The sequence below is a fragment of the Schizosaccharomyces japonicus genome, assembly GCF_000149845.2.
Source record: "Schizosaccharomyces japonicus yFS275 unplaced genomic scaffold supercont5.3, whole genome shotgun sequence".
Classification (NCBI taxonomy): domain Eukaryota; kingdom Fungi; phylum Ascomycota; class Schizosaccharomycetes; order Schizosaccharomycetales; family Schizosaccharomycetaceae; genus Schizosaccharomyces; species Schizosaccharomyces japonicus.
In genome coordinates, this window is record NW_011627862.1 from 2,184,866 (window position 1) to 2,211,025 (window position 26,160).

At 45.3% G+C, this 26,160-nt stretch overlaps 12 protein-coding genes across 12 annotated transcripts; 6 read left to right on the plus strand and 6 right to left on the minus strand.

Annotated features, from left to right (window-relative positions):
- Positions 1-114: 114 nt before the first annotated feature.
- On the plus strand, positions 115-1,750 carry SJAG_01704 (ATP(CTP) tRNA nucleotidyltransferase; the record flags this gene model as incomplete). The annotated part of the gene is made up of 4 exons (XM_002172914.1): positions 115-783; positions 834-897; positions 945-1,519; positions 1,595-1,750. The coding sequence occupies 4 exons, from the start codon at positions 115-117 to the stop codon at positions 1,748-1,750; spliced, it is 1,464 nt and encodes a 487-aa protein (XP_002172950.1).
- A 141-nt stretch (positions 1,751-1,891) lies between these two features.
- SJAG_01705 (meiotically upregulated Mug117) lies at positions 1,892-2,422 on the minus strand (the record flags this gene model as incomplete). The annotated part of the gene is made up of 1 exon (XM_002172915.1): positions 1,892-2,422. One exon carries the CDS (start codon positions 2,420-2,422, stop codon positions 1,892-1,894), a length of 531 nt encoding a protein of 176 aa, XP_002172951.1.
- A 142-nt stretch (positions 2,423-2,564) lies between these two features.
- Positions 2,565-3,209, minus strand: SJAG_01706 (mediator complex subunit Med9; the record flags this gene model as incomplete). The annotated part of the gene is made up of 1 exon (XM_002172916.1): positions 2,565-3,209. One exon carries the CDS (start codon positions 3,207-3,209, stop codon positions 2,565-2,567), a length of 645 nt encoding a protein of 214 aa, XP_002172952.1.
- On the plus strand, positions 2,862-5,985 carry SJAG_01707 (transcription elongation regulator). The gene is made up of 2 exons (XM_002172917.2): positions 2,862-3,450; positions 3,516-5,985. Exons 1-2 carry the CDS (start codon positions 3,447-3,449, stop codon positions 5,837-5,839), a joined length of 2,328 nt encoding a protein of 775 aa, XP_002172953.2. The 5' UTR covers positions 2,862-3,446; the 3' UTR covers positions 5,840-5,985.
- A 117-nt stretch (positions 5,986-6,102) lies between these two features.
- SJAG_01708 (swi five-dependent recombination repair protein Sfr1) lies at positions 6,103-9,681 on the plus strand. The gene has a single exon (XM_002172918.2). The coding sequence runs from the start codon at positions 6,157-6,159 to the stop codon at positions 7,024-7,026; it is 870 nt and encodes a 289-aa protein (XP_002172954.1). The 5' UTR covers positions 6,103-6,156; the 3' UTR covers positions 7,027-9,681.
- On the minus strand, positions 7,242-9,712 carry SJAG_01709 (HRD ubiquitin ligase complex subunit). Its single transcript, XM_002172919.2, has one exon. The coding sequence runs from the start codon at positions 9,668-9,670 to the stop codon at positions 7,481-7,483; it is 2,190 nt and encodes a 729-aa protein (XP_002172955.1). The 5' UTR covers positions 9,671-9,712; the 3' UTR covers positions 7,242-7,480.
- Positions 9,713-9,883: 171 nt separating this feature from the next.
- Positions 9,884-14,080, plus strand: SJAG_01710 (transcription factor TFIIA complex large subunit; the record flags this gene model as incomplete). The annotated part of the gene is made up of 3 exons (XM_002172920.2): positions 9,884-9,961; positions 10,002-10,103; positions 10,144-14,080. 3 exons carry the CDS (start codon positions 9,884-9,886, stop codon positions 11,296-11,298), a joined length of 1,335 nt encoding a protein of 444 aa, XP_002172956.2. The 3' UTR covers positions 11,299-14,080.
- On the minus strand, positions 11,677-14,022 carry SJAG_01711 (SAGA complex subunit Ngg1). The gene has a single exon (XM_002172921.2). It carries the CDS (start codon positions 13,754-13,756, stop codon positions 11,966-11,968), a length of 1,791 nt encoding a protein of 596 aa, XP_002172957.1. The 5' UTR covers positions 13,757-14,022; the 3' UTR covers positions 11,677-11,965.
- A 950-nt stretch (positions 14,081-15,030) lies between the features above and the next one.
- Positions 15,031-16,669, plus strand: SJAG_01712 (HMG box protein). Its single transcript, XM_002172922.2, has 2 exons — positions 15,031-15,359; positions 15,527-16,669. The coding sequence occupies exons 1-2, from the start codon at positions 15,330-15,332 to the stop codon at positions 16,427-16,429; spliced, it is 933 nt and encodes a 310-aa protein (XP_002172958.1). The 5' UTR covers positions 15,031-15,329; the 3' UTR covers positions 16,430-16,669.
- Positions 16,670-16,908: 239 nt separating this feature from the next.
- SJAG_01713 (RNA polymerase II large subunit Rpb1) lies at positions 16,909-22,757 on the plus strand. Its single transcript, XM_002172923.2, has 6 exons — positions 16,909-17,031; positions 17,071-17,096; positions 17,138-17,210; positions 17,262-17,337; positions 17,451-17,510; positions 17,575-22,757. The coding sequence occupies exons 1-6, from the start codon at positions 17,017-17,019 to the stop codon at positions 22,569-22,571; spliced, it is 5,247 nt and encodes a 1,748-aa protein (XP_002172959.1). The 5' UTR covers positions 16,909-17,016; the 3' UTR covers positions 22,572-22,757.
- A 430-nt stretch (positions 22,758-23,187) lies between these two features.
- On the minus strand, positions 23,188-24,024 carry SJAG_01714 (cyclophilin family peptidyl-prolyl cis-trans isomerase Cyp2). Its single transcript, XM_002172924.2, has 2 exons — positions 23,856-24,024; positions 23,188-23,774 (listed from the first exon to the last, which is right to left on the minus strand). The coding sequence occupies exons 1-2, from the start codon at positions 23,881-23,883 to the stop codon at positions 23,311-23,313; spliced, it is 492 nt and encodes a 163-aa protein (XP_002172960.2). The 5' UTR covers positions 23,884-24,024; the 3' UTR covers positions 23,188-23,310.
- A 342-nt stretch (positions 24,025-24,366) lies between these two features.
- On the minus strand, positions 24,367-25,565 carry SJAG_01715 (mRNA export protein Mep33). Its single transcript, XM_002172925.2, has 2 exons — positions 25,406-25,565; positions 24,367-25,258 (listed from the first exon to the last, which is right to left on the minus strand). Exons 1-2 carry the CDS (start codon positions 25,493-25,495, stop codon positions 24,395-24,397), a joined length of 954 nt encoding a protein of 317 aa, XP_002172961.1. The 5' UTR covers positions 25,496-25,565; the 3' UTR covers positions 24,367-24,394.
- Between the last annotated feature and the right edge of the window lie 595 nt (positions 25,566-26,160).

Below are 26,160 nucleotides of genomic sequence, written 5' to 3' on the forward strand. Positions count from 1 at the left end.
TCATCTTCTATCTTCTGCTTAAGAAAGCCTTTTTCGTCGCTTGTCTATACAAATTTTCGCTACTTTTTTCGCTGTTTTCACGTTCTACACCACACCAGGAAATATCGGCAGAGTATGTCGTCAAAATTGGTTTTAAATGAAATTGAGCAGAAGGTTATTAATCTGCTGAAAAAGACCGCTGATTATGTGGAAAAGACGAAATCCCTTACGTCTCTTGAAGTTCGTCTCGCCGGTGGTTGGGTGCGCGACAAGTTGCTCGGATGTCAAAGCAATGATATAGATGTCACTTTAAAAGATATCAGCGGGCAAGACTTTGCCTTGGCTATTGTTGAATTTGTCCGTTCGCAAGAAGCTACGACACTTGTACCGGCAGACTCAGTGTTAGGGAAGCTTGTGACAAATCCCGAACAAAGTCAGCATCTTGAGACAGCTACTATGGGACTGTACGGTTTAGACATTGATTTTGTAAGCCTCAGAGCCGAAACTTATCCGGATTCGAGTCGTATACCAGTGGTGACTCCAGGCACAGTGTTAACCGATGCTTTGCGTCGTGACTTTACCGTTAATTCGCTTTTCTACAATGTTCGTACCGACGAAATTGAGGACATTACAGGACGTGGACTAAAGGATTTGGCTTCCAGATCGCTTGTCACTCCTGTTGATGCTGTTGCTTCTTTCATTGACGATCCATTACGTATCTTGCGTGGCATTCGTTTCGCTTCTCGTTTTAATTTTACCTTGCACGATACCTTTTTTAATGCTATTAGACACCCCAAAGTTTTGGTATGTTTTATACACAGCCCTTTGATATTGTTTTAACTAACTCATGGAAGGACGTATTCTTTATAAAGTTGAGCAAAGAGCGGATTGGCGAAGAACTCAGTAAAATGCTAAACTGTATGTATTTGTATATGTTATTATTATTATTATTCTAACGTGTCTAGCAACAAATCCGGAAGTGGCAGTTGGAATGCTCTACGATACTGGCATTGCTGCTCTTATCCTTGATGAATTTACGCCGGAACAATATAAACAAGTCCAGCGTGCTTTGGTTGCAGCACGTCAAGCAGTTAATTATTTCTCGGACGCCTCTACGCAGCCAAGTCCTCTTTCTTCTACCGGTGATTTCGTGGTTTGGTTATTTGCTACCCTCGTTCCTTGGCGCAACGAAAAAATGCTGGAAAAGAAGAAGGAAGTTTACGTGCCAACTAAAACTTCTCGTGATCGGTTGAAGCTTCCCAATCCTGTTGTGATTCCGCTTAGTCAGTCTTTTGCATTTGCAAAATCATTCGATAAACTCGCACACCAACCTGAATCCCTAAGCCGCGTCACCATCGGCAATTTCATTAGAGAAGTTGGTTCTAACTGGCACGTTGCTCTTGCTTGTGCATATGTTTGGAGCGCTGTGGAACGGTCAGATGAGCCCATGCACAAGACGTTCGAAAACTTCGAAACCCTTTTACAGCGAGTCTATGACTACAATCTGCAAGATGCTTATTCTTGGAAACCAATTCTTAATGTACGCCATTGCAAAACCTTACGGTTATTCACTTCTTAAATATTGGGTTTTTGATTACTAACGAAGGATAAACAGGGAAAACAAATTACGCAACAGTTGCATGTAAAACCAGGACCTGATGTGAAAAGTGCCATAGAAAAGGTTCTGGAATGGCAATTTGAGCACCCTGGTGGAGAAGTGGATGACTGCATTCGTGAACTTTCACAAATGAGTGTTAAGGATAAAAATTGAAGGTGTTGACTGTTTCATCAATTACTGGCCGTCCATCCTTTTTTTGTTGTGTTTGCGGAATGTTGAAGTAAGTAGAGTTAACTGATAATGAAATGGAATACTGGTGTTCATAACGATAACGCAGCGCCTACGGATTTGAGTTTACCAGTCGCGAACAGGCTCTTTATATTCATACTCCGTTGTTTCTGGGATAACACTGGTGCATTTTGGGTAGCAGTAATTTAAGGTTACTGAGCAACGAGTCCCTTCCAAGTCATCGCTGAAGTATCTTGTTCCACAAGCAGAGCATTGCAAGTTTAATTGATCAAACTCATCAATAATGTCTCGACCTGTGCGACTTGGATAATTGTCATTTTCGCATCTGTAGATGGCTGTGCACCAATGCGAAGCATAAGACGTATAGCCGTGGTATATCAGAGATGCATTATATTGCATGTAAGCATTGGGGCATGCTCTAGATTCCCCACGTAACATTGGACAAAGGAATGAACCTTTACAGTCATTCGGTGCGACGGAGTTATCATAGCCTAAGAAGTTAAACATGCCCCGCTTTGCAATTGATGACATAGACGAAGAGTCCGTATGAACCGAGGAACCACTATCTGGCAACGGACTTGCTTGCAAAAACGGAAGAAAAGGAAGCCAAGAAAAGAGGGATAGTTTCAGTAGCATTGCAAAGAGAGTGATTTCTTTGGATGGTAAATTCGTGTACCGGGATGAATTTATAGTCTTAAGTGACTTAAGGCTCACCGAAGAAAGCCTTTTAAACATTTAACAGTCGATTTCGTGATTTGTTTACATGAGCCATTTCACATTACCGACGTCTCCAATCGTCTTCATCCTCAGAGGCACTTTCCTCGACATTCATGAGAGCGTCAACGTTGGTTATATTCGTCTCATCGTTAACGGCATTAAGAGTATTATCTTTTGGTCGAAAGTTTTTGAGTTTTTCTAAACGATCTCGGAGCGTAGTCATATAAGACTCTTCTTCATAAAAAAGATCTAGGTCGTGAATTGTGTCATCGGGTTCTTGTTTATTCATAGATGGTGTTGAATATTCATTATTTGAATCGAGTAGTTTTTCTTCTTTTAGTTGACGTATTAGTTCATTCTCCCGTTGTGCTAGATCTTTAGCTTCAGTTTGTTTAGATGTAACTTCTGCTATATCTTTCTCAAAGTTCGACCACTCTTCGTCTATCGCGGTATTGTTACCGGTACTGGTTTTGTCGAAAAAATCAACTGGGAGTATAGGTGTACCTTTATCTTCTTCTCGAAGAGAATGATCTTCCGTTTTATCTTTTAATAACGGTTCATTTTGGTTTTTGTCTCTTGGCGCTTCTGTTTCTTGTTTTTTTACGCGTTTTGGAGTAGCCGATTGAAAACGATCAGCGCGTTTTCGAGTATTTGTTCCATTTCTCTGTAATCGAGCCTGTTTCAATAGTTCTCTTGCAGAAGACATATTTTTAGAACAGGAATGAAGCTGCAGAACTCACCAAATAGTGATTCTATAGAAATTATACTCTCTAGGGCGGCGACTAAATTTGGCGACTCACTGAAGGCGCGTCCCGACACAACAAAACCTTTCAAGAACAAAACACTCTAATTGTGCATTCTTGGGATCGAAAAACCGTTAAAAACATTTTCTGTAACAAAAGAACTCCCCATAATTAGTTTGTGCGTCTTTTTGACGACAGAAATGGGTAAGTTAGAACGAGAGCTAAATAGAAAAGGCGTTGAACAACATTAAAGATCTAACACGAAACAGATGATATTGATTTCAGTATAAACGACTTTCCTATCAATAACAACGTTGATGTCTTGTTCAGTCATTCAGAGTTTAATGATCAATTGGGCCAAAACATTCCCAAACGCGAAAACAACCCGTCATCGTATTCAGGCGACGTAACCAGATGCATCTGTGGTTCCGCTACGGACAATGGTGAAACCTTTGTTCAATGTGATGGCTGTGACAATTGGCAGCACGCTAGCTGCATGGGCTTAAAAAGTGATGCTCTTCCTGAAAAATACTACTGTGAATTATGTCGACCAGACCTTCATCCAGAGCTCGTATATAGGCAAAAGCAGTATCAACAGGTCGACATTTTGCCTCAAGAAACTACCTCTGACAGTCTCGTGAACGAGTTTTTAAATACCGAGCAGCTTGTTGATGATAATAGCCGTAAAAGGAAAGCAAACGATTTTACTCCTGAGGGGACAATGTTTCCATTAGGCATCGCACCGGTTAATACAGTTGCTGATCCTGTCCCCTCTATTCCAGATTCGATACAGGTATTCGCTCCAACACAAACAGATCTACCGGTTCCTCCCCCTCCCTCTGTTTCTGATATGACTTCTCAAGACATTGTACAGAATAGTGATACTTTACCCTCGTACGTCAACAATAAACGAAGCAAGTCAAATCCAAAACCAACATCGACATCTGCGCCAACTCCTGCTATGGATCGAGATTTGCAGGAGTTTACAAACATTGAAGAAATACCAAACAAGGTCCGGCAGAGTGTTGCTAAAGCATGGCTATCAGCACTGAAGTCGATGGTAGAAAAATGCAAAACGGAGAGTGCGAATCTCAAATTCCCCGATTTAGTCGAATTTGCTCTCCAGTTGGAGCGTACAATGTTTATTGAATTATCTTACAAAATTGACGGAAACGCAATTCCTAATAAGGCGTATCGAGACAAATTCCGGAATATTAAATTCAATTTGACGGATGATAGGAATCCGCATTTACGTGCTAGTTTATTCAAAGGTGAGATTACACCTGTGCAACTTGTGCACATGACGAGCGAGGAAATGGCAAATCCTGACCTTAAAGTTTTTGCTGAACAAATCCGTCAACAAAGCACAGAAAATACCATTTTAAAAGAACACCATATTCCAAAACCAAGAAAATATGAGGATGGGGAAACTGAAGGTGATAAAGATTTAAAGGAGGAGATGTCACCGGCCAAAAGTGGAACACAGAAACGGTCAGAACAACCATACGAACCTAGTCGTGTAGGTTCCCCAGAATCAGAAAGCCAACAAAAAGAAAATATCTCCTCGGAAGGCTCGCGCTCTGACGGACAGTCTGCTGCAGACTCTTCAAAGGAGGGAAACTCTCGCGATGCATCTTCGCAGCCCCTCACTCCTAAGGTTTCACACAAGGAAACACTCGCAACTGTGAATCCGGCGGACCTCGTTGAAATCGACGACCCTAACATTGCAGACATTTTGTCTGATGATGGCTCCACACAAACACCTCCTTATTCTCCAACGGATCACAGTCCTTTGTTTTTGAATGAAAATGCTATTTGGGAAGGCCGCATAAAAATGGCTTCTGTGGCAGAGTTTCCCGCAAAAGGAATTCAGGTTGCTGGCTCACTCATGGATTCCACACTTACGAATGAAATATTATCCTCTACTGCTTCACTTGATGGGCGCATTAGCATGGAATCTACTCTAAAATATCTTCAGGCCCTACAGCATAGTCCTTCGAAAGACATTCTTGCTATGGTGTTCCTTCCTACGAATTCAGACACACATGGCTTTGACACGTTGTTTGATTACTTTCTGAAACGCAATCGCTACGGGGTACTACGTTCAAAGTCTCCAAAAGTTAAGGACGCATATATTGTTCCACTTATGCCAAGTCCCGGTAAGCCTCCCGAAATCCTCAAATACCTCCCTAATTCCTCTTTTCCTGCGGACTTTAAAGAGCGTGTACTGCTTGGTCTATTCATTATCAACAAAACTAATACCGTGCCTGTCACACGAGATGGGAATTTTGGAAAAGATACAGGTGCTTCTTCTGTTTCTCAGCAAAACACTCCGTCCGTAGCACCCAAAGCCTTCAATAATCCCCCTTCTCTAGTACCCACTGGCACGTCAATTACTTCGGATTCCAGTTCCTCTTCTCATGTCTCTGATGTGATGACTCTGTTTACACCGGCAGATTGTCATTTTTTAAAAATGCTATTAGAAACAGATCAACAAATCAGGGCCAATCCATCACTGGCGTTTAATCCTAGTTTCTTACAAAAATTAGTAGCTGAACATATTAAGTTGGCTCATTACCCGCAGTTATCCTAAAGCCTGTGTTACTATAGTATGAATGAGCTTCATTAGTGTTATTCATATGCTCCTATCATGAAGGTTTCGGTCGTTTCGGGAAAAGGCCGTTAGCCATTGGATAAATGGAATTACTATATATTCTAATGAAATGATTCTAAAATACAGTTTTTTTCTCTTTTTATTTGCGATAAATTGTTTTTACGCTATAGAAGAGGTTTAGCGCGTAGTGAATTTCATTTAGTGTCGCGTCTTGACGCGTTCTTTTTTTAAGCTTTTATGACGCGGGGATAGTCTTTTTGATGAAGGACGCGTCGAGTTACTTTTGTCCTTAGCCAATGTCAGAAACGAATATTAACGACACAACTGCGAAGCCGCAGGAAGAAATTTCTTCATCTACAGATATTCTGGCCAATGTCGAGGAGAAATCCTCAATTCCGGTAGAACCATTGGAACCGGTACACGTCGAAGACGAAAATAATGTTCCCGTACCCCCGAAGGATACGCCTGTAATGAACACTCCAGAACCTAAAGCTTTACATAAGTTACCCGATCAGCAGCTGTTCACGCCTCCCATTTCACGAAAACGTCTTCGCGATGTAAAATCGACACTTTTTAAACCATTCAAGAGCCCTGTTATGAAACTACCGTTAACTCCTCAGAACCAAAACACACAATCACCATGTGCACATGAAACACCAATTTCTGCCTCCGAGGAGCTTTCGTCCTCTTCGGATTTACTGTCATCTTCTCCCTCGAAGGCAAGCTTTGTTAGGAAGAAACGCGTAAAGCGATCGTTCCAATCACCCATAGCATCCCTAAAAAGCTCCAGCGATCCGGAATTGGTCGCTTTGCTTTCCCATCGATTACGTGTTGAAAAGGAGGTAAAAACGCTCCAGGATGATTTAAACACGGCCGAAGCTGCTTTTAAAGTTGAGACGAAAGACGAGGACGATGATCTTATAGTCCTCATTCATCGTTGGCGCGCTGCCGCGCAGCAAGCAGCGGATGTTCTGTTTCACCCTATGGCAGAACGAATTGCAAATGCTGGAGGAGTTACTCGATGTGTTCGACTTCAACAGGATGGTCAGGAATACGTTTCGGAAGAAAAAACGAAGTATACAATGGGCATGTTCCTTCAACAATTCGGCGTTCCTTATGAACTTATTGGATACGATCCAGAAGAAGACGATTGGACAACGACTTAGCTTTCAGGGAAGGCTTTTCTTTTTTTATGATTTATGACCACTAACGAAACGAAATATGAGTCCGGTACACGACTTGTTTCGAAGAAAAAAAATAGTTTTTATATATGTCTGCTCATCTCGCTACATTAGCACGTTCGCAATATTGCTACATACGCGTACACACACCTCCTATACATTCGTTTTAATTGACAACGTTAATTCCTTGTTATTAAAAAAAAAAGGAAACATGAATTGAAAGAACTGGAAAAGATTGTAACTCGTTTACATACATCACAATTTCTAAACGAGACACGAACTGTTCATCGAGAAGGCTCTTTTTCCTTAGAGCTCTTCGCGTTCATTACGACGACTATAGTTAGCTTTCACACTAACGATGGATTTCTTCCTGCGATGGGAAATATTTCAGCTCGCTTAATGGCCAAGCTGTTTATAAGGATAAAAGAATGATTGCTGCTTAATGCGCAGCAACTTGGTTACGTCTCGCACGACGAGCGAGTCTGTCTTCTCTCAGTCTTTGACGATTCCGTAAATGTTGACGGGTGAAAAAACCACCAACAATAAGTACAATGATTGTCACCACTATGGTTTCGACAAGTCGACGGTCAACGTAGTCAAAGCCGTTATACATGATATCGTCCTCTTTCATGTCTTGCTTTTTTTCCGTAGTGGTAAAGGTAGGACTCGAAGTCGAGACTCCGGCAGTCGTGACAGACTCTTGGGAGGAATTGCTGGAAGATGCTCGAACCGACGAAGGCAGAAAACAGACTTTCGCCGGGAGCAATTTAATGTTGCAGAGCGGTGCCTGAATCCGTTCTTGCACCCGGCGGAAGGCATTGTTCAATAGACGACATACCATTTCGTATGATTCTGCGTAACTACTTTTCAAAATAGACAGACGCAACAACGACCACGTACTCATGAGTTCTGCCCGTTTGTCGCTCTTCAGCATAAGATCATAGTGCCGTTTGGCCAATTCAAAATCCTTAGGTACACCAAGACCCTTCTCATGCATCCAACCAAGTCGCCAATGAACAAAAGCAGACTCCCCGAGTTGCAGAGCTGCTTCGTAATATGTCATGGCGGTCTGGGCGTCCACTTGTGTGCCTAATCCTTGACGATAAAAGTCACCAACTTTGACGATGGAGTCACGATGGTATTGACCAGCTGCGCGAGAGTAGAAAAGCAATGCCGTCTTCAAGCGGGCATCATTTGCGACTGCGTTTTCATCGTAAAGTTCGGGAAGTGTGCGAAGGAGGGAGACATCGGGGTCGTACTTCTGAGCAACTTGAACTTGTGCGTTTCGATTACCCATTTCAGCAGCAAAACGCGACGACAACGTGTCGCTGTTGAAATCAAATAAGTGAAACATTATCTCGGCAAACTCTTTGTAGAGCCTGACGGAAACACTAATGTCACTCTGTTCAAAAAGATGAGCAAGATAGTAGCCAGCTTCAATATCATGAGCGTTATAAACAGATTGCAAATGGGACAATGCCATTTCCCGTTTGCCGTTTGCATATTCGAATTTGCCAAGTTCTCGGTAAGCAGAAATAGCACCCAATCTTTTGACAGCTTCAACGTGGCCGACGGTAAAGGTTTCTTTGGCTTGGAGATATCGAAGGACAGCTTTTTCGGCAGATTCCAGATACTCACGGGCAAGAGCCTCGTTCTTCGTCACCCCGAGTCCATGAAGAAGCATGTATGCGAGACCGCTAATGCACTCGTAATTCTTCAATTGTTTTCCCTTGGTAAACCATGCCCACGCCAGTTCGTAGTCGGGATCTCCACCGTCCAAACCGATCAAGGCAAGACGGCCCAAACGGAAGGCGGTGCTGCCAACGTACATGCGTTGTTCATCGTCGTAGTCCCGGAAGCGTCGGGACTGCACGGTTTGTGCCGTCTCCTTGCTGACTTTCATGCTGCTTGGCAGATACTCATCGACAATTTGACGGTAAATAGTCAGTGCCTGTGGCAAGTCCTGAGGTATATCTCTCAGACCGGTTTCGTGCAATTCAGCCAAGCTGTACTTGGAGGGAAGATCAGAGCCTCGAGTAGCTGCATACTCCCAAACATAAACTACGTCTCTCAGACGATGAACATTCTGGACCATTTTCAAGTGATACAGATCGGGATCGTGGCCTCTGTTTCCCTCATGGCCAAGCGGTTGCACGAAGGGTAGTGCTTGGTCTGCTAAGTATCGGTACAGTTCAAGTGCTTTCGACTGGTTCTGAGCACAGTGGATGCCAGCGTGATGCTGATACGCCAGCACGAATATAGCAAGCGGATGGTGTTTCCGGGCAGCAGCTTCTAGATGAATACGAGCTAAGACTGGGTTGTATGGAATTGCCGTGCGGAATGCTTCTTCGTAACCAAACAACTGGAGTGCTCCTAAGACGAAATGGGCGTGAGCATCTCCACTATTTGCATCATTTTGTAGATTGATCAAGTCTTCTGATGTTACAGTAGCAGCAAAGTCTTTGAGGAATATGCTTATGTCATTTCGTGATCCAATTTCGGTCGGCGATACTGTGTTTTTCATATCATCATCATTCTGAGCTCTAGCTCCGCGTACAGGGCATATGCATTGCGAACATAGTAAGAGAAGAGCCACAAAAACCGGAATACACCTGTTCAGCAGCGACATCTTCCTTAGTAGCCGGTTCAGCCTGGGCGCGCCCAAGGACTGCTGTACGGTAGTGCTGTGCATGGCGGTGTACAGCACTGGACTGTATTAAATGTCTTTAGTGAACTTGGTGGTGCTGCACGATACTACAAGATACTCTAGTGAAACGCATTGCAAAGCAATGCGTTTCACTACGTCTCTCTATCTCGTTTACCAACACACTTCCCCTCCCTAATGCTCGCTCCCTCTCCTTCCGCCGCGCATCTTAACTTGCCCTCTACCCTCACCCATATCATGTCAAATTCAATTGTCGTAAGTAGAGAATTGCTCTTAACAGAAACTAACGCGTCAGGGAGAGGTTTACCAGCATGTGATACTGGACGTTATCGCCAATTCGCGAAACGATTTCGAGGAGAATGGAGTCGAAGAAGCTACGTTGCAAGAATTGCAGTCGGTACGTGATGAGGCCCGGAACACAAAGACTAATGCAGTAGTTGTGGCAAAGCAAGCTTGTAGCTACAAATGTCGCGAGTTTTCCATGGGCTCAGGCTCCTGTAGCGCCGTTTTCGCTGGGTCAACTGTTCGACCCTGTGAATGGTATAAAACCAGAGGCTCTGGAAGCAGCTGCTGTGGCAGCTGCTGCTTCAGGAGCGTCTCCTGTTCTTGGAAACATTGCAGCTATCCGTGCTGCTCAGCAGATGGATGCTTTTGTCCAACAGCAGCAGCAGCAACAGCAACAAGCTAGTCGAACAAGTGCTCCTTCGTACTATACGTCAACTCCGTCGTCGTTGTCTGTTCACCGTACGCCTTCTGCTGCTCCTCAAAACAACGCCGCCGCCGCTGCTGCTGCTGCTGCTGCCGCACAGAGTAATGTGAATATGGCAAATGGAATGGTCACGTATCCTTCTTACAGTGCTTCGGCGCTACAATTACCCGGCCAGAATTCGTTGGCGTCCACTGGTGCGTTTTCGAACTCGTCGTCCCTTCCTGCTCAAGCAGATTCTAATAATGTCTTTAATGGTCTCCTTCTTCCCGGGCAAGATTCACCCAAACCACCTTCTCAACAGACGTTTCCTAATCTCCCGCCGCCGTCTCCAGACACGAAGCCAGTCCCACCCGCGTACACCACGCCTGCAAGTGGTGCTCGCGATGAATCTGCCTCGAAACAACAGCAACCTGCTGCTGTGGGTTCCGATGGAAAAAGCTCCTCAGCCGACGAGCCTTCGAGCACCCACATTCCTCAAACAGACGGGCCCTCTGTTGAAGCGGAGGAGGAGGAGGAGGCAGTTGTTGAACCAACAGCTGCACAGAAAGCAGACGCTGAAATTTACTCGATTTTGGCTAAAAACCGTGTCCTTCAAATTGATGGCACCGCCGACGACGAGGATGATGCCGATGGAAAGGGTGGTGCGGCTTCCGATACGCCGTCTGATGAAGCTATCAACTCTGATTTAGACGATCCCGATTCCGACGATGCTCCGGAAACTGAAGAAGGCTCTGACATTGGTCAGGCCATCGTTTTGTGCTTGTACGATAAGGTCAACCGCAACAAAAACAAGTGGAAGTGTGTGCTTAAGGATGGAATTGTCGGTGTCAATGGCAAGGACTACTTATTTTTCAAGGCGAACGGTGAATTCGAATGGATTTGAAGCAAATGGTGATTTGAATGGATTTAATGACCTGATTATTCTGTATGTGAAGCTGCATTGTGCGACTTTTCTCTAAACATTATGGATCTCAAAAAATAAGAGGAGCAGAAGATTTTGTTTTTGTTTATGCGCGAGCTTTGGTTTCCCGTGCACGAAAAGTTCTATCGAATCCGGCTACCATCCCTCTCTGTTTGTCCACCGCCTTCTCTCCCACATTCTCTTTCCGCTTATAGCGCGCTTCCTGTTTGTTCTCTTCCCCCTCTTCCCCTACGGTATAGCCGTCCTGAACCCTTTCTTGAAAATGTATTAGCGCTTTTCGTTTACGAAGAACAATTGTTTGTATAGATCATTTGTTTGGTTATGAGATGTGCATGTGCGTGTGTTCATTAAACAATTTCATTCTGCCGTAATCTATTAGTATAATTAAGTGAGGGAGCTGGATTCGTGTTCTGCGTGGCACATAGCCAAGACACAGTGGTGATACATGAGAGTACAAGACCAAAAAGTTAGCAGGATACGGCGGGTCGTAGACATGAAACAAAAAGGAAACAGATTAAAACAGCGAGCGGGGGAAGGCTTTTCAAAACGGGCGGAAAAGTAAAGAATGTGGGTGGGTGTGTACAGATGCAAAAAGAGCGTATGAAGACGGGTGTTCGGGTCACACTGCTTAACCTTGAGGCGCTGTTGTAGAGACGGTCGTGGAACGTTCTTGGGCTTGTGAAGGTTTTTCGGACGAAGACCCTTCCCTCCGAGGAGAACTGCTTTGTGCGACTGATTCCGACGAAACCGTTTGCTCAACAAACAACGGTTTGTCGAGCCCTAGCGTCGACGGGTTGAGACGGTCCTGAAACAACAGTCCAACAGTCTCAAGCCACGTTTTACGTTTTTTTATGAGGGCTTTTATGCCTGCGAGTGAGTTCATAGCAGCGAGGCTATTTTTATCAACAACGACACGCTTTTTCTTGGCCTTAAGTGAGCGATTCCGCTTCATATAAGCTTGTTCAATCTGTTTGTCGAGATCAAATAAAACGGTTGTGAATTCCTGAAATGCCATTTCATGCGGCAACAAATCCAGAATGGCTTTTTTCCGCTGTTTATTATGCTCGGCAACATGCTTTAGCTGTTCCTGAAGATCCCGTAGTGTGGCACACACTTCATCATCTTTCCGGCGGGTCCAGTCTACATCTTCCTCGTAAAGCATGTTTAGGTTCCTTAGCCGCTGCTTCAAATAGTCTTCGAAACGCGAAAAGCTCATATCGGTGAACGGCGTCTCTTCGTTTTCCGCCGCCTCTGCTTGTTCAGAGGATGGTTGTTCGTCGTCTTTCGTAGAAGAGGGATCTGGAGAGTTTTCGGAAACGACGTTTGCTTCGGTTTTTGACGTGGAAGGTGACTCAAGCTTGTCCGAGGTAAGGATTGATGCATCATCATCAGAGTCAGCAACGTCGGCTGGTTGTTGGATAAGAGCTGAAAGCAGACGTTCGGTCAACGGGCCACAGCTGATGTCCTCCGTGTGTAGGTTGCTTTCTTGTATGCTCGAAGCGAAGCCGTGAGGAGCTACCGACAAGCTCTGCCGCATGGGAGCAGCGTAAAAGTTGGCAACGTCTTCCTCTTCAGCCCATACGTCGTAGTAGTGTGGACCTAAGGGCGGAATAACAAATGCAGACTGGATGTCGGGTTCTTCACGCAGAAAGTTCATGTCATCCTCTGTAAAAGCGCGAAAGTATTGCTCCAAAGCGCCGTAGTATGTAGAGATGGCAACCTGGTTAGACGGTTTGCTGTAGGAAAAGTCGGCCGTAGCTGGCTCTCCGGCAACGAGATTCAGTAAATCATCATGGGGGAAAGAAGCGACAGCAAGTAAACGTTTCTTTTCTTCATCACTTTCTGTAGTGAGTAATTTTGTTTCCAGGCAGCCGGTAAACAAGTCTTCTGCCGTTTTGGCGTTGGCGTTATCGTCAACATCCTTTTCCCTCACCGGCAAATCAAGCGCAGTTTCTGTTTTCCCCAACTCTTGTGCCGAGACGCCATCATGTGCTGGCTCTTCGACTTTCAGTTTCTTCGGTTTTGGACCCTCCTCCGTCTCATCTGACACGAAATCTTTGGTGGCAATTTCGGTGGTACTGCCGTTCACCAAACCAAGATCCTCCTCCGTCTTCACGATGGAAACGTCGGTGGCATCCTTTGAGTTTGTTGCAGACGAATCGGCTTCGGCTGTGCGTTTCTCGAGTAATCGTTTCAAACGCTCGCACTCCTTTTTAAATAGCGATTTCCGTCGGAATTCAAAGTCGTGTAGATTTTGTAGTTCTGACAACAGCTTCCATAGTGTAGAAACATCTGGGACACTACCGGCCGATGGCGTGTCACTAAATTTTTTTAAACTCTCATAAGCCGAAAGATCTTCCACCTCAGTTATCACCACAGGCTCCTTTTCAGATGTGTTTTTCGTCTCATCTGCTGACATTTCAAAAGTACATTTGGCTCCAATACCTGTAGTGGCTGTACGTCTGCCACCAGTAACTTTTTTGTTGTTTTTTCCTTGCTCGTGTGAAGTCGTATGGTGGTGACCGACTACACGGTGGTCACGACAATTCTACATTTTTAGCAGCACAAAAAAAAACATTCACGAACGGGGATGCACGCAGATACAGTAAATATGTGTGTCATTAAAGTGCTGCAGTCTGTGGCTCTCTATTGAATGGAATATGTAGTTTTTTTTGCGTTGGTAATTATGGGTGAACGGTCACATTAGTAAGCAGGTAATAATACAACAACTTAGAGACAAAGAATATCGGGGGTGTATAAATAAGGTAGTTTAAAGGAGATTAAAGCTGTAGACGTCCTTTTTCTGGACTCGTTGGGGCATACTACAGACGTTCTCGAGGTCTTCCTTTGCTTTGAGGGCATTTCTTGATCTCTCAGTTCCCTTGTGCTTTTCTAGAAGAAACACCGATTTGCATCTCAGCTCGGTGTGTTTATGAAATGAATTTGTAGTGTTTTTGAAGAACTGGTGACCCAATGAAAGATTTTAGCATACTCTCAATTGACTTTTTTTGATAAGTAAAAACAACTTTTCAGTGTAACATTTTCGCCATGCTGACCATGTGTGCACTATTTGAGCTTGACGGTGTTTATTTTAAGTTTTAACTTCGCTTAATGCACTGAAACGATCATGACGAGTGTTGGATTGTCGTACAATTGGAGCAGTTATAGTTTTCGTTTGCAGTTTGAGAGACTTGCTCAATTGATACTTTATTCAATGCATTTCTCTGGATTCTATTACGTTGTCAACAATGTACAAAAGATTTAAATTTTCGATGGAAAAAACAAAAGTAAATTTATTAAATTGAATAATAAAATAAGATAAATAAATAAATAATGTAAAATAAAATAAAATAAAAACAATAAAACTGGAGAGAAAAACACTTCGTCACAGTTTGTAGGTGTTTAAATATATTACCAAATTAGCTGTTTGTTTTCTTTAACCAATTGTTTTTTAGTCATACATTACTATTATTGCCTTTTTACTTGCTTCACCGTACTAACTGCTGCTTTTTATTTCATGCTACATGGTATATTATATAGCAATTAACCTCGAGTTTCAAGTCTCAATCAGCTCATTTATCTATATTTTACATTATTTTATTTTAATTAATTAATTAATTAATGAATTGTTTTTTTTTTTTTTTTTTTTTTTTTTCATCCTCTTCCCCTCCTTCCCCCATCATTCCGCTGCGTACCGCCGTATCTCGTTATATCAAATTTTAGCACAGCGGTCACAGAAACCCCTCTGTCGCCCAACCAACCTCACAACGTCTAGGCGGCTGGTCACTAACCTTAAGCGCAAACTCATCCACCCTTAACCAAACTTCGTGTCGAACTGGTTTCGATTTCCTTTAACCTTGTTGGACTGAGCAGGTCGCAGTAACACTCGTTCACTTTCTTCGGTTCACGCATTCAGCAACTTTGTGCTGTTTCCTCGCGTTCTCTTAATTTTATTTTTTCACCAAACGTTAATTTCGTGTTTTTCGGAAAAAATGGTTTCTGCCGACAAAAATTCACAGACGGTATGGTTTAAGTCTTTACACCGGTGTCAACAACATCTATTTGGCTTTGTTAGCGTCTCAGGACGATAGTCTGGTTTCGTGTTTGTTTTTCACTATCTGAATGACCTCCCTACCAATGGTGTTCCCGTGTTTCTCCTTTTTCCTTTATACTAACGACAATCTCTTAGCTAGCTAATGCTATCGATAAACTTGGCGAGGCGTTCAACGCTGCCGTTGAAGCTTGCAACGAGCTTAAGCGGTCGCTTCCGCAAATTTTGGCTGAAAAATTGCCCGTGCAGTCTCCTCGTGGCAAGGGAACCCCTAGAAAGCAAACAAAGAAGGTGATTGAAGAGCACATCCCTTCTGACGAGGCTTCCGACGAGGAAGACGATATGACTTTGAAGGAGGCTGTCGCTGCGAAGGCTAAGGGTCTTCGTGAGGCAGCAGCAGCGGCAGCAGCGGCTGCCGCCTCCTCTACCGCTGGAAAGCGGAAAGCGAGGGACCCTAACCAACCCAAGCGTCCCCCTTCCGCTTACATTTTGTATCAGAAGGTTCAGCGACCTATCGTTCGCGAGAGCCTGGGTGAGAAGGGAAACGACGTCAAGGAGGTGAACAAGGCCTGCCACGAAAAGTGGGACAGCCTGTCTGAGGAGGAGAAGAAGCCTTTTGAAGAAGAGGCCGCTAAACTTCGCTCGGAGTACGAGAAGAACATGGTCACCTTCGAGGCAAACAAGGAGAAGGAACAGGAACAGGGAGCTGAAACTGTTCCCACCGAAAACAAAGAGGAGCACACAGCTGCCGAGACGGAAAAACCAGAGGCAAACGATAGTTCTTCTAGCTCTCCTTCTTCTTCCCAGGAGGAGTCTGCTACTGCTCCCGCTGCACCCGAAAAGCCCGAGAGTGCCAGTGCTCCCGCTACTCCTCGCGGTAAAAAGTCCAACGAGTCCGCACGTGAGAGAAAGCGCAAGCACAAGAAGAACGCTGCCACCGCTAACGCTACACCTGCTGCTTCTCCAGCTGTTGGCAAGAACGAACCTCGTGACAAGAAGAAGAGACGTAAAAGTGAGCCTCATTCGAACAAGACGAAATAAGCTACACTTCCCATCTGTACACTAATACCGACTGATCCATAAGTCTCATCTTCACGAGTTGTACACACACATACGGTGGTTCCGCCATCCCATGGTTCCATCTTTCACCACTCACAACTGATGTGCTGTAGACATAAATCGAATTCAACAAGGACCGAACACTTTTGGTAGCTAATAGCAATATACAGTTTTTGATATAAGCAATCGGGGCACGCCCATATACCGTTTCTTTACTGGGTTCCTCCTACAACCTTACAAATCAAAGATAACCTTAATTTATCTATCTAATCTAAGCGAAACACTATTTTATTAGAGTCTCCTCTCTCGCCATCAAACCATCCGAGACAACGTTACGCCGCAGATGACGTCGTGAAAAAAAAATTACACGTCCTCGTAAAACTCGATAAATAACTTTGTTGAATAGTTTTGGGCACACATGTTCATGTATACAGATCTCGTATAACACGAACAAATCTCTATCACAGGCTCAACGCCGCTGGCTGGTAGTGTGGAGTGTGAGGAAGGGCGCTACCACCTAAAAATTTAGGAACTGCCACCGACGTCGAAATCTTTGCAACTCACACAGGATGAGCGGGATACAGGTATAAACTCGTTTTTTTCAGTCAAAAGCTAACCAAAAGTTCACGCCCTCTTCCGTTCCGTTGCGGTATGCTGTTTTTTTTTGGGTTTAGGTTAACATTTGGACAGTCGGGTGGAAGAGGTTCAGTTTGGTATCTTGTCACCCGAGGAAATTCGTTCTATGAGTGTTGCGAAGATTGAAGTATGCTGGAACATTGTTTTGTTCGAATGTACAGAAGTCTAACGTCTTCAGTTTCCTGAGACAATGGATGAAACTGGACTTCGTCCAAGAGTTGCAGGTCTCTTGGATCCTCGTCTAGGCACCATCGGTATGTTACCTTGGACGACTTTCATGCAGTTTACTCTGCTGTCAGGAGCTGTTTTGGGATTGCTTTCTTTTGTTCTCGTTTTGTTGCAACGGTTTTTTAACAGTTTTATTTAGATCGTCAGTTTAAGTGTCAAACCTGCGGCGAGACCATGGCTGAATGTCCTGGTCATTTTGGTATGCATTTTTGCTGCTTGCAGACACGGTCAAATGTATCGGTTACTAACTCACTACTCGCTAGGTCACATTGAATTGGCAAAACCTGTATTTCACATTGGGTTTTTGACAAAAATCAAAAAAATTTTAGAATGTGTTTGCTGGAACTGCGGCAAACTTAAAATCGATCCCTCCAACCCCAAGTTTGCCGAGACACAAAGATTCAGAGATCCAAAAAATAGGCTGAACGCCATTTGGAATATCTGTAAAGCAAAAATGGTTTGTGAGACAGGCGTGTCTGCGGGATCAGATGCGTTTGATCCAAACCGTGTCGGAGGAGAATTAGGCCACGGCGGATGCGGTAACGCCCAGCCTACTATTCGAAAGGAGGGTCTCAAACTTTGGGGCTCATGGAAAAAAGGAAAGGACGACTCTGATCTGCCTGAAAAACGTCTTCTTAATCCACTTGAAGTGCACACCATCTTCAAGCACATCAGTTCTGAAGACCTTGTGTATATGGGACTTAACGAGCAGTACGCCCGTCCTGACTGGATGATCATTACAGTGTTGCCTGTTCCTCCGCCCAGTGTCAGACCCAGTATTTCTGTCGACGGCTCTAGTCGTGGTGAAGATGATCTTACGCATAAACTTTCTGATATCATAAAAGCAAACGCCAATGTTCGTCGCTGTGAGCAAGAGGGTGCGCCTGCACACATTGTTTCCGAGTATGAGCAGTTATTGCAGTTCCATGTAGCTACTTATATGGACAATGAGATTGCGGGTCAGCCCCAAGCTCTCCAAAAATCCGGAAGACCGTTGAAGTCCATTCGTGCCCGTCTTAAGGGTAAGGAGGGTCGTCTTCGTGGTAACCTTATGGGCAAGCGTGTTGACTTTTCAGCCCGTACCGTTATCACTGGTGATCCTAACTTATCGTTGGATGAGCTTGGTGTCCCACGAACCATTGCAAAAACCCTCACATATCCTGAAACTGTTACGCCTTATAATATTTACCAACTACAGGAGCTGGTCCGCAACGGCCCTGATGAGCACCCTGGTGCGAAGTACATTATTCGTGATACTGGTGAACGTATTGATCTCCGTTATCACAAGCGTGCCGGCGATATTCCTCTGCGTTACGGCTGGCGCGTTGAACGACACATTCGCGATGGAGATGTTGTCATCTTCAACCGTCAGCCTTCGCTGCATAAGATGAGTATGATGGGTCACAGAATTCGTGTCATGCCCTATTCAACTTTTCGACTGAATTTATCCGTCACTTCCCCATACAATGCTGATTTTGACGGTGATGAAATGAACATGCACGTTCCACAATCTGAAGAAACGAGAGCGGAGATTCAGGAAATTGCTATGGTCCCAAGACAGATTGTTTCTCCTCAATCAAACAAGCCTGTTATGGGTATCGTGCAAGATACACTTGCTGGTGTGCGCAAGTTCTCTCTGCGCGATAATTTCCTTTCCCGCGACGTTGTTATGAATATTATGCTTTGGGTGCCCAACTGGGACGGAGTGGTGCCTCCTCCTGTTATTTTGAAACCGAAGCCCCTTTGGACTGGTAAACAGATTTTGAGTCTTGTCATTCCTAAAGGTATTAACCTCACCCGTGATGATGATAAACAAACATATATAAACCCGAATGATAAGGGTATGCTTATTGAAAATGGCGATATCGTTTATGGTGTCGTCGACAAAAAAACAGTGGGTGCTTCCCAGGGTGGTTTAGTCCATACTATCTGGAAAGAAAAAGGCCCCGAAGTCTGCAAATCCTTCTTTAACGGTATTCAACGTGTTGTCAACTTTTGGTTGCTGCATAACGGCTTCAGCATTGGTATTGGTGACACCATTGCTGATCTTGCAACTATGAAGGATATCACAAGAACCGTCAAGGATGCCAGACGCCAAGTTACAGAGTGTATTAAGGATGCTCAACAAAACCGTCTCAAACCCGAACCCGGTATGACTCTTCGTGAGACTTTTGAAGCTAAGGTTTCTCGAATTCTTAACCAAGCTCGTGATAATGCAGGTCGTTCTGCTGAGCACAGTTTGAAGGATTCGAATAATGTTAAACAAATGGTCGCTTCTGGTTCAAAGGGTTCTTTCATTAACATTTCTCAAATGTCTGCTTGTGTCGGTCAACAGATTGTCGAAGGTAAACGTATTCCTTTCGGATTTAAATACAGGACACTTCCTCACTTCCCCAAGGATGATGATTCTCCAGAGTCTCGTGGTTTCATTGAAAATTCATACCTTCGGGGCTTAACTCCTCAGGAGTTCTTCTTCCATGCTATGGCTGGTCGTGAAGGTTTGATCGATACTGCCGTTAAGACAGCCGAAACTGGTTACATTCAACGTCGTTTGGTGAAAGCTATGGAGGATGTTATGGTTCGTTATGATGGAACTGTCCGAAATGCCATGGGCGATATTGTCCAGTTTGCTTACGGAGAGGATGGACTTGATGCTACAATTGTTGAGTACCAAGTCTTCGATGCACTTCGTCTCTCCAATGTTGACTTTGAAAAGAAATATAGAATTGATCTTGTGGAAGATAAAAAAATATGTCTTCACATGGAGAATTCTATTGAAGGCGACGTTGCTATGCAAGAATTGCTTGATGAGGAGTACTCTCAACTTCTTACGGACCGTGAGTTGTGCAGAGGTTTTATCTTCCCTAATGGCGAAGCTCGCTGGCCGCAGCCTGTTAATGTTCACAGAATCATTCAAAATTCTGTGCAGATCTTCCATCTCGACAGCAAGAAACCAACAGATTTGTTACCCAGTGACATTATCTACGGTGTTCGCAACTTGATCAGCAAACTTAGTGTCTTCCGTGGTGATGATCGTATTACCAAGGAAATCCAGGAAAACGCTACTCTTCTGTTCCAAATTCTTCTTCGGTCGAAACTTGCTACGAAGAGAGTTGTTATGGAGTATCACCTGAACAAGATTGCATTTGAGTGGATCATTGGTGAGATTGAAGCTAGATTCCAACAATGTCAAGTTAATCCTGGCGAAATGGTCGGTACTTTAGCTGCTCAATCCATCGGTGAACCTGCTACTCAAATGACTTTGAACACATTCCATTATGCCGGTGTGTCTTCAAAGAACGTTACTTTGGGTGTTCCTCGGTTGAAAGAAATTCTTAACGTTGCCAAAAACATTAAAACTCCGTCCTTGACGATCTATTTGCTTCCAGAAATTGCATCTAACATGGATCTTGCTAAGAATGTCCAAACACAAATTGAGCACACGACCCTGAAGACTGTCACATCTGCTACGGAGATTCACTATGATCCCGATCCCCAGAACACCGTTATTGATGAGGATAGAGACTTTGTCGAGGCATTCTTTGCTATTCCTGATGAAGAAGTTGAAGAAAACCTTTACAAACAATCACCTTGGCTTCTTCGTCTTGAGTTAGACCGTGCCAAGATGTTGGACAAAAAGCTTAGTATGAGTGACGTTGCTGGAAAGATTGCTGAGAGCTTTGAGCGCGATCTTTTCACTATCTGGTCCGAAGACAATGCGGAGAAGCTTATTATTCGTTGTCGTATTATTCGTGACGATGATAAGAAGGCGGATGAAGATGATGGTCTCATTGAGGAAGACATCTTCCTCAAAACTATTGAGGGCCATATGCTTGAGAGCATTAGTCTTCGTGGTGTCCCGAACATTACGCGTGTTTATATGATGGAACACAAGATTGTTCATCAAAACGACGACGGTGTTTTTGTTCGTGATGATGAGTGGGTTCTTGAGACAGATGGTATTAACCTGGCTGAATCTATGGCTGTTGAGGGTGTCGATCCTTCTCGCACATACTCCAACTCATTCGTTGAAGTTTTGCAAGTCCTTGGTATCGAAGCTACCCGCTCGGCCTTATTAAAGGAGTTGAGAAACGTTATTGAATTCGATGGTTCGTATGTCAATTACCGTCATTTGGCTTTGCTTTGCGACGTTATGACTTCTAGAGGTCATTTGATGGCTATTACTCGACACGGTATTAACCGTGCTGAAACTGGTGCTTTGATGAGATGTTCGTTCGAAGAAACAGTTGAAATTTTAATGGATGCCGCTGCCAGTGGTGAAAAGGATGGCTGCCGTGGTGTCTCTGAAAACATTATGTTGGGTCAGTTGGCTCCTATGGGTACTGGCTCTTTTGATGTCTTCCTCGATCAAGATCTTCTCTTGAGCGAGGTTCCCAGTGCAGGAATGCCGACACTTGTTGGAACTGGCATGGGCAAGGCTATATTGCCGGAGGGTTCTGCTACTCCTTATGAGCGTTCGCCATTAGCTGACAGTGGATACATGGGTTCGCCTGACGATGCGGCATTCTCTCCTTTGATCCAAACAAGTCAAGACACGCATGACGACGACTATGGTATGATGGCTAGCCCGTACGGAGCGGACGCACGTTCTCCTGGCTACATGAGTCCGTTCAGCGGAGCATCCAGCCCAGGCTTCAGTCCATCTTCGCCTAGCTACAGTCCCTCATCACCTGCTTACTCGCCAACGAGTCCTTCGTACTCACCGACGAGCCCGTCGTATTCGCCCACAAGTCCCTCGTACTCGCCGACGAGTCCGTCCTATTCCCCCACGAGCCCTTCGTACTCACCGACCAGCCCTTCGTACTCTCCAACGAGTCCATCATACTCGCCCACCAGCCCTTCGTACTCTCCGACGAGTCCATCTTACTCTCCTACCAGTCCTTCGTACTCGCCCACGAGTCCCTCCTACTCACCAACGAGCCCATCATATTCGCCAACGAGTCCGTCGTATTCGCCCACGAGCCCGTCGTACTCGCCCACGAGTCCTTCATACTCCCCTACCAGCCCATCCTACTCACCAACGAGCCCGTCATATTCGCCTACGAGCCCGTCTTACTCACCAACAAGTCCATCGTACTCCCCGACGAGTCCTTCGTATTCTCCTGGTCATTCCGCACAAAACGCACAAGGACGCATGTCTCCACGGTCACCCGTGTATTCACCTACAAGTCCTTCTTATTCCCCAACCTCACCCAGTTACTCGCCGACGTCGCCTCGTTACTCACCAAACGAGCATTGAGGAAAACCATTTCGGATTACGTTAATGTGTTGATGGAGTCTCTGAAGACTTCTCTGATTGAGTTCATGGCATTCTATTTTTGAAGCACGTACCTGCCTACGTTGGATGTCTATGGGTCCGTAGCTTAATTAATTGAACGAATTATAAGGATGATAGATACAAAAATAGGAGATGTAACTGTTGACATGTTGATGTTAGGGGGGCGAACTAGGTTCCTTCTCTAGCAATGTAAAACTTGTACAGGACGTAGCTTGCTTGCTAGTAGCAATAAGTATAACGGACAAATAGCTGTACTTTACCTACTCACAACGAGTGCGGGTCGGACGCAAGAAAGTAAACAGAATAATCTGAAACCAAACACAATCCCTTATCTATGTTAGCGGTTCAAATCACGGCGAGTTCCCCTTTTCCGAAACCTTCGTAGTCGAGTGGTCTAGTTGTGAAACAACTTGCGTCTACAAACAATGCCGGCAACGTCCAAGTTCAAATCGCTCTCGGTCACATTAATCTCGCCAAACTCACCAGCAAGCGACACAGGTGCCACAGTCAGCGGTACCCTGAACCATCCAGACCCATACAGTCCCTACATACTGCCCGCCTGCGGCGACAGCTACCCTTAATGGAGATGGAGACATCAATTTCTTTATTCGACATTATAAAACTCCCTGAGGAGCCACACGGGTCTAAGGTTAGACGCGAGCGGCTAACCATGGGACAGACATAATCATCGCAGTTGAGTTTAAGCAACAACACCGCTGTTGTCAATGACAATGCGGGCACGGGTAGCACCGGAGTTGGAACCCAAAGACTCAACCTTCTTGACGACGTCCATACCTTGAACGACCTCACCGAAGACAACGTGCTTGCCGTCCAACCAGGAGGTGACGACGGTGGTGATGAAGAATTGGGAACCGTTGGTGTTGGGACCAGCGTTGGCCATGGACAACAAACCGGGCTTGTTGTGCTTCAAGACGAAGTTCTCATCGGGGAACTTGTGGCCGTAGATGGACTTTCCACCGGTACCGTCACCGCGGGTGAAGTCACCACCTTGGAGCATGAATTGGGGGATGACACGGTGGAAGGTAGAGTTGGCGTAGCCGAAACCCTTTTCGCCAGTGCAGAGAGCACGGAAGTTGGCGGCAGTCTTGGGGACAACGTCGTCAAAGAGCTTGAAAACGATGCGACCAAGGGGTTGGCCGTTAGCTAAAAACAAGTTAGACATTTGTTCGACAAACAACGACCAATGGACTGAACACTTCGTTCAGCAGCATTTCCTACACTTACCGCTCACGTCGAAATAGCAGTTGGACATGGTGAAGATGGTAGAGGGATAGTTTTCAGAAGCAGAATCGCGACGTTATATATTCACAAACAAAAACCGGGGTTTAAACAGTAAGCGTGTTTAAAAGATTTATAATTATCCGCACGCGAATAATTCCTGTTTAAAATGTATATGAATGCTGCAAAAGTGACCATTTTACGTCAGTCATTTTTGTTCTGGAAGCCAGGAGAAATTTCTTCGGTTAAATCAGTCCCCTCGGAGGATGTCGTTGAAAATGCGAAAACAAAAAACTGCGAAATAACACGAAATGAAAGTTGAATGTATTTGTAGTAGTCGCTTATGCCTAAAGATGGAGAGTCGGTTTGTAGAATGCATTATCAGCATATCAGGACATACACCAAAACAAAGTAGTCACGTGGATAGATAAAATAAGCTTAAAATAAACGAACCAATCAACCCATGTCGACGGTCGGGAACCCAAATAAGGTCAAATAAGGCCTCCGCAGGCGAAAAGGTGGAACAAAAAAAAAACAAATTCTAATTAGGCAGCAGCAGCTACAGTAGTCTCCTCCGTTTGCTCCGATTGCTCCGTTTGCTCCGGTTGTGCCTCGGGCTTCAGCTCGCCCGAGTCGTCTTGATTTTCAGCAGCAGCCTCCAGCGCTTCTGTCTCGCGACGAAGAGCAGTAAAGTCCCAGTTCTCTTCATCTGCAGTAGCGTCTGATTGTGTAATGGCGTCCTTGTTGCGCTCGAAGTACTCACGTCCAGTGAGAGCACTCTTGCCAACAGGCCGCGAGTCCTTCTCTTTGCCCTTCGCAGCCTCAGCTTCACGCTGAGCCAACCGTTTCTTCTTCCACTCGGCGAACACTTCCTCGGTAAGAGGAGTCTGCTTCTCTCCGAGCCGGTGACGCTCGATCTCAATGAATTCCTCGAGACTGATCTGGTTGCTCTTGTCGTCCTTGCCCTTTTTGCGGTCCTTCTGCAAGATGTAGCCCTGTGGGAGAGCGTGTCGATATATACAGGTGTCGTTACCGTTGGGACACTGCCACAGCCAGCCGTACTTGCCAGTCTCGGCGGCTTCCAAAAAGAACATGCAGACAATGTCCGTCCCCGTCCAGGGCCGCTTCTCTGGAGGCAGTTTGCTAGTATCATCACGAACGTCCCGGTACAAGTCAATGCGTTGAGACTCCTTCACATCCTCGAACCGAGTGATGTTGGCATTTTGAACAGGCTTCTTTTTGGGAACAGGCTTGAATAAAGCTGCCACCTCAGCCTTTGCTTGCTCTGCAGCGCGTTTCTCCTCCTCCCGGCGCTTTTGCAATGCCTCAGCACGCTTGTCTCTGCCAGAGTTCTTTGCGTTTTCCTCGATCTGACGGATTTTCGCCTGAACCTTGGTCGAGCGGTTTTTCTATACGCGTTAGTACACAGAAAATACACCGAAACAACAGGCTGCGCTGCGTCACGAAACCAGACGCGACCGGTGCAGCCGGGACAGAGAATCCAATGGGTAAAACTGCCTGACAGCGCCGTCCCGCGGCAACCGGGGCAGACTCACATTTTTTAGACCAAAGGTCGCATTTGCAGCTTTCTTCAGAGGGTCTTTCTTGGGTTTAGCTTCCTTTTTAGCGTTCTTCTTAGGAGGCATGGCTTGTAGAGGGCGAAGAGGCAGAGAGCGAAGCCAAAGCTTAAAAGCGTAGTGGCTACGTGGGGAGGAGTGATCTGCTGGCGATCCACGGCGGCGATCTCAGGCAAGAGTTGATCTGCATGTTGTGCACTGCACCGCACTACACTGCATCGCAGTGTAGTGCCACAGACTCCGTAAACACGCGTAGCCCCACGCAAAAGCAAATACCGCGTGCCAAGACAACTTAACGCAAATTACTGCACCCGTTCGCACCCGTACGCACCCGTCCGCACTCGTCCGCACTCGTCCGCGCTCCTTCGCGCCCCTGCGTGCCCGCGGGTTTAGCGCATCATTGCACGACTTTGACTGATTGGCCGTTTACTTAGCTACTATAGATTATCAGTACTCTCCAATGAAAAGTCACCACCGGTGATCGAGTATACCTGGCCTTGCATCGCTCAATGTAACCTGCGCACAACCAACCACTTTCTAAACCAAACCCACTCTCCGGAGGTTTCCAGCCTATTCTCCTCCAGAATCAGCCGGTTCTTGCTTCAGTCGAGCTTTTTGCTAAGTCTCGTCTACCGTACCGCAAGCGGTTTACGCACTTTACGGTCGGGCTCATCGTTGGATACAAAGCGTTGTATTCTCAGACTTTTCAAACGGTTTCCTGTGATCAGACACAC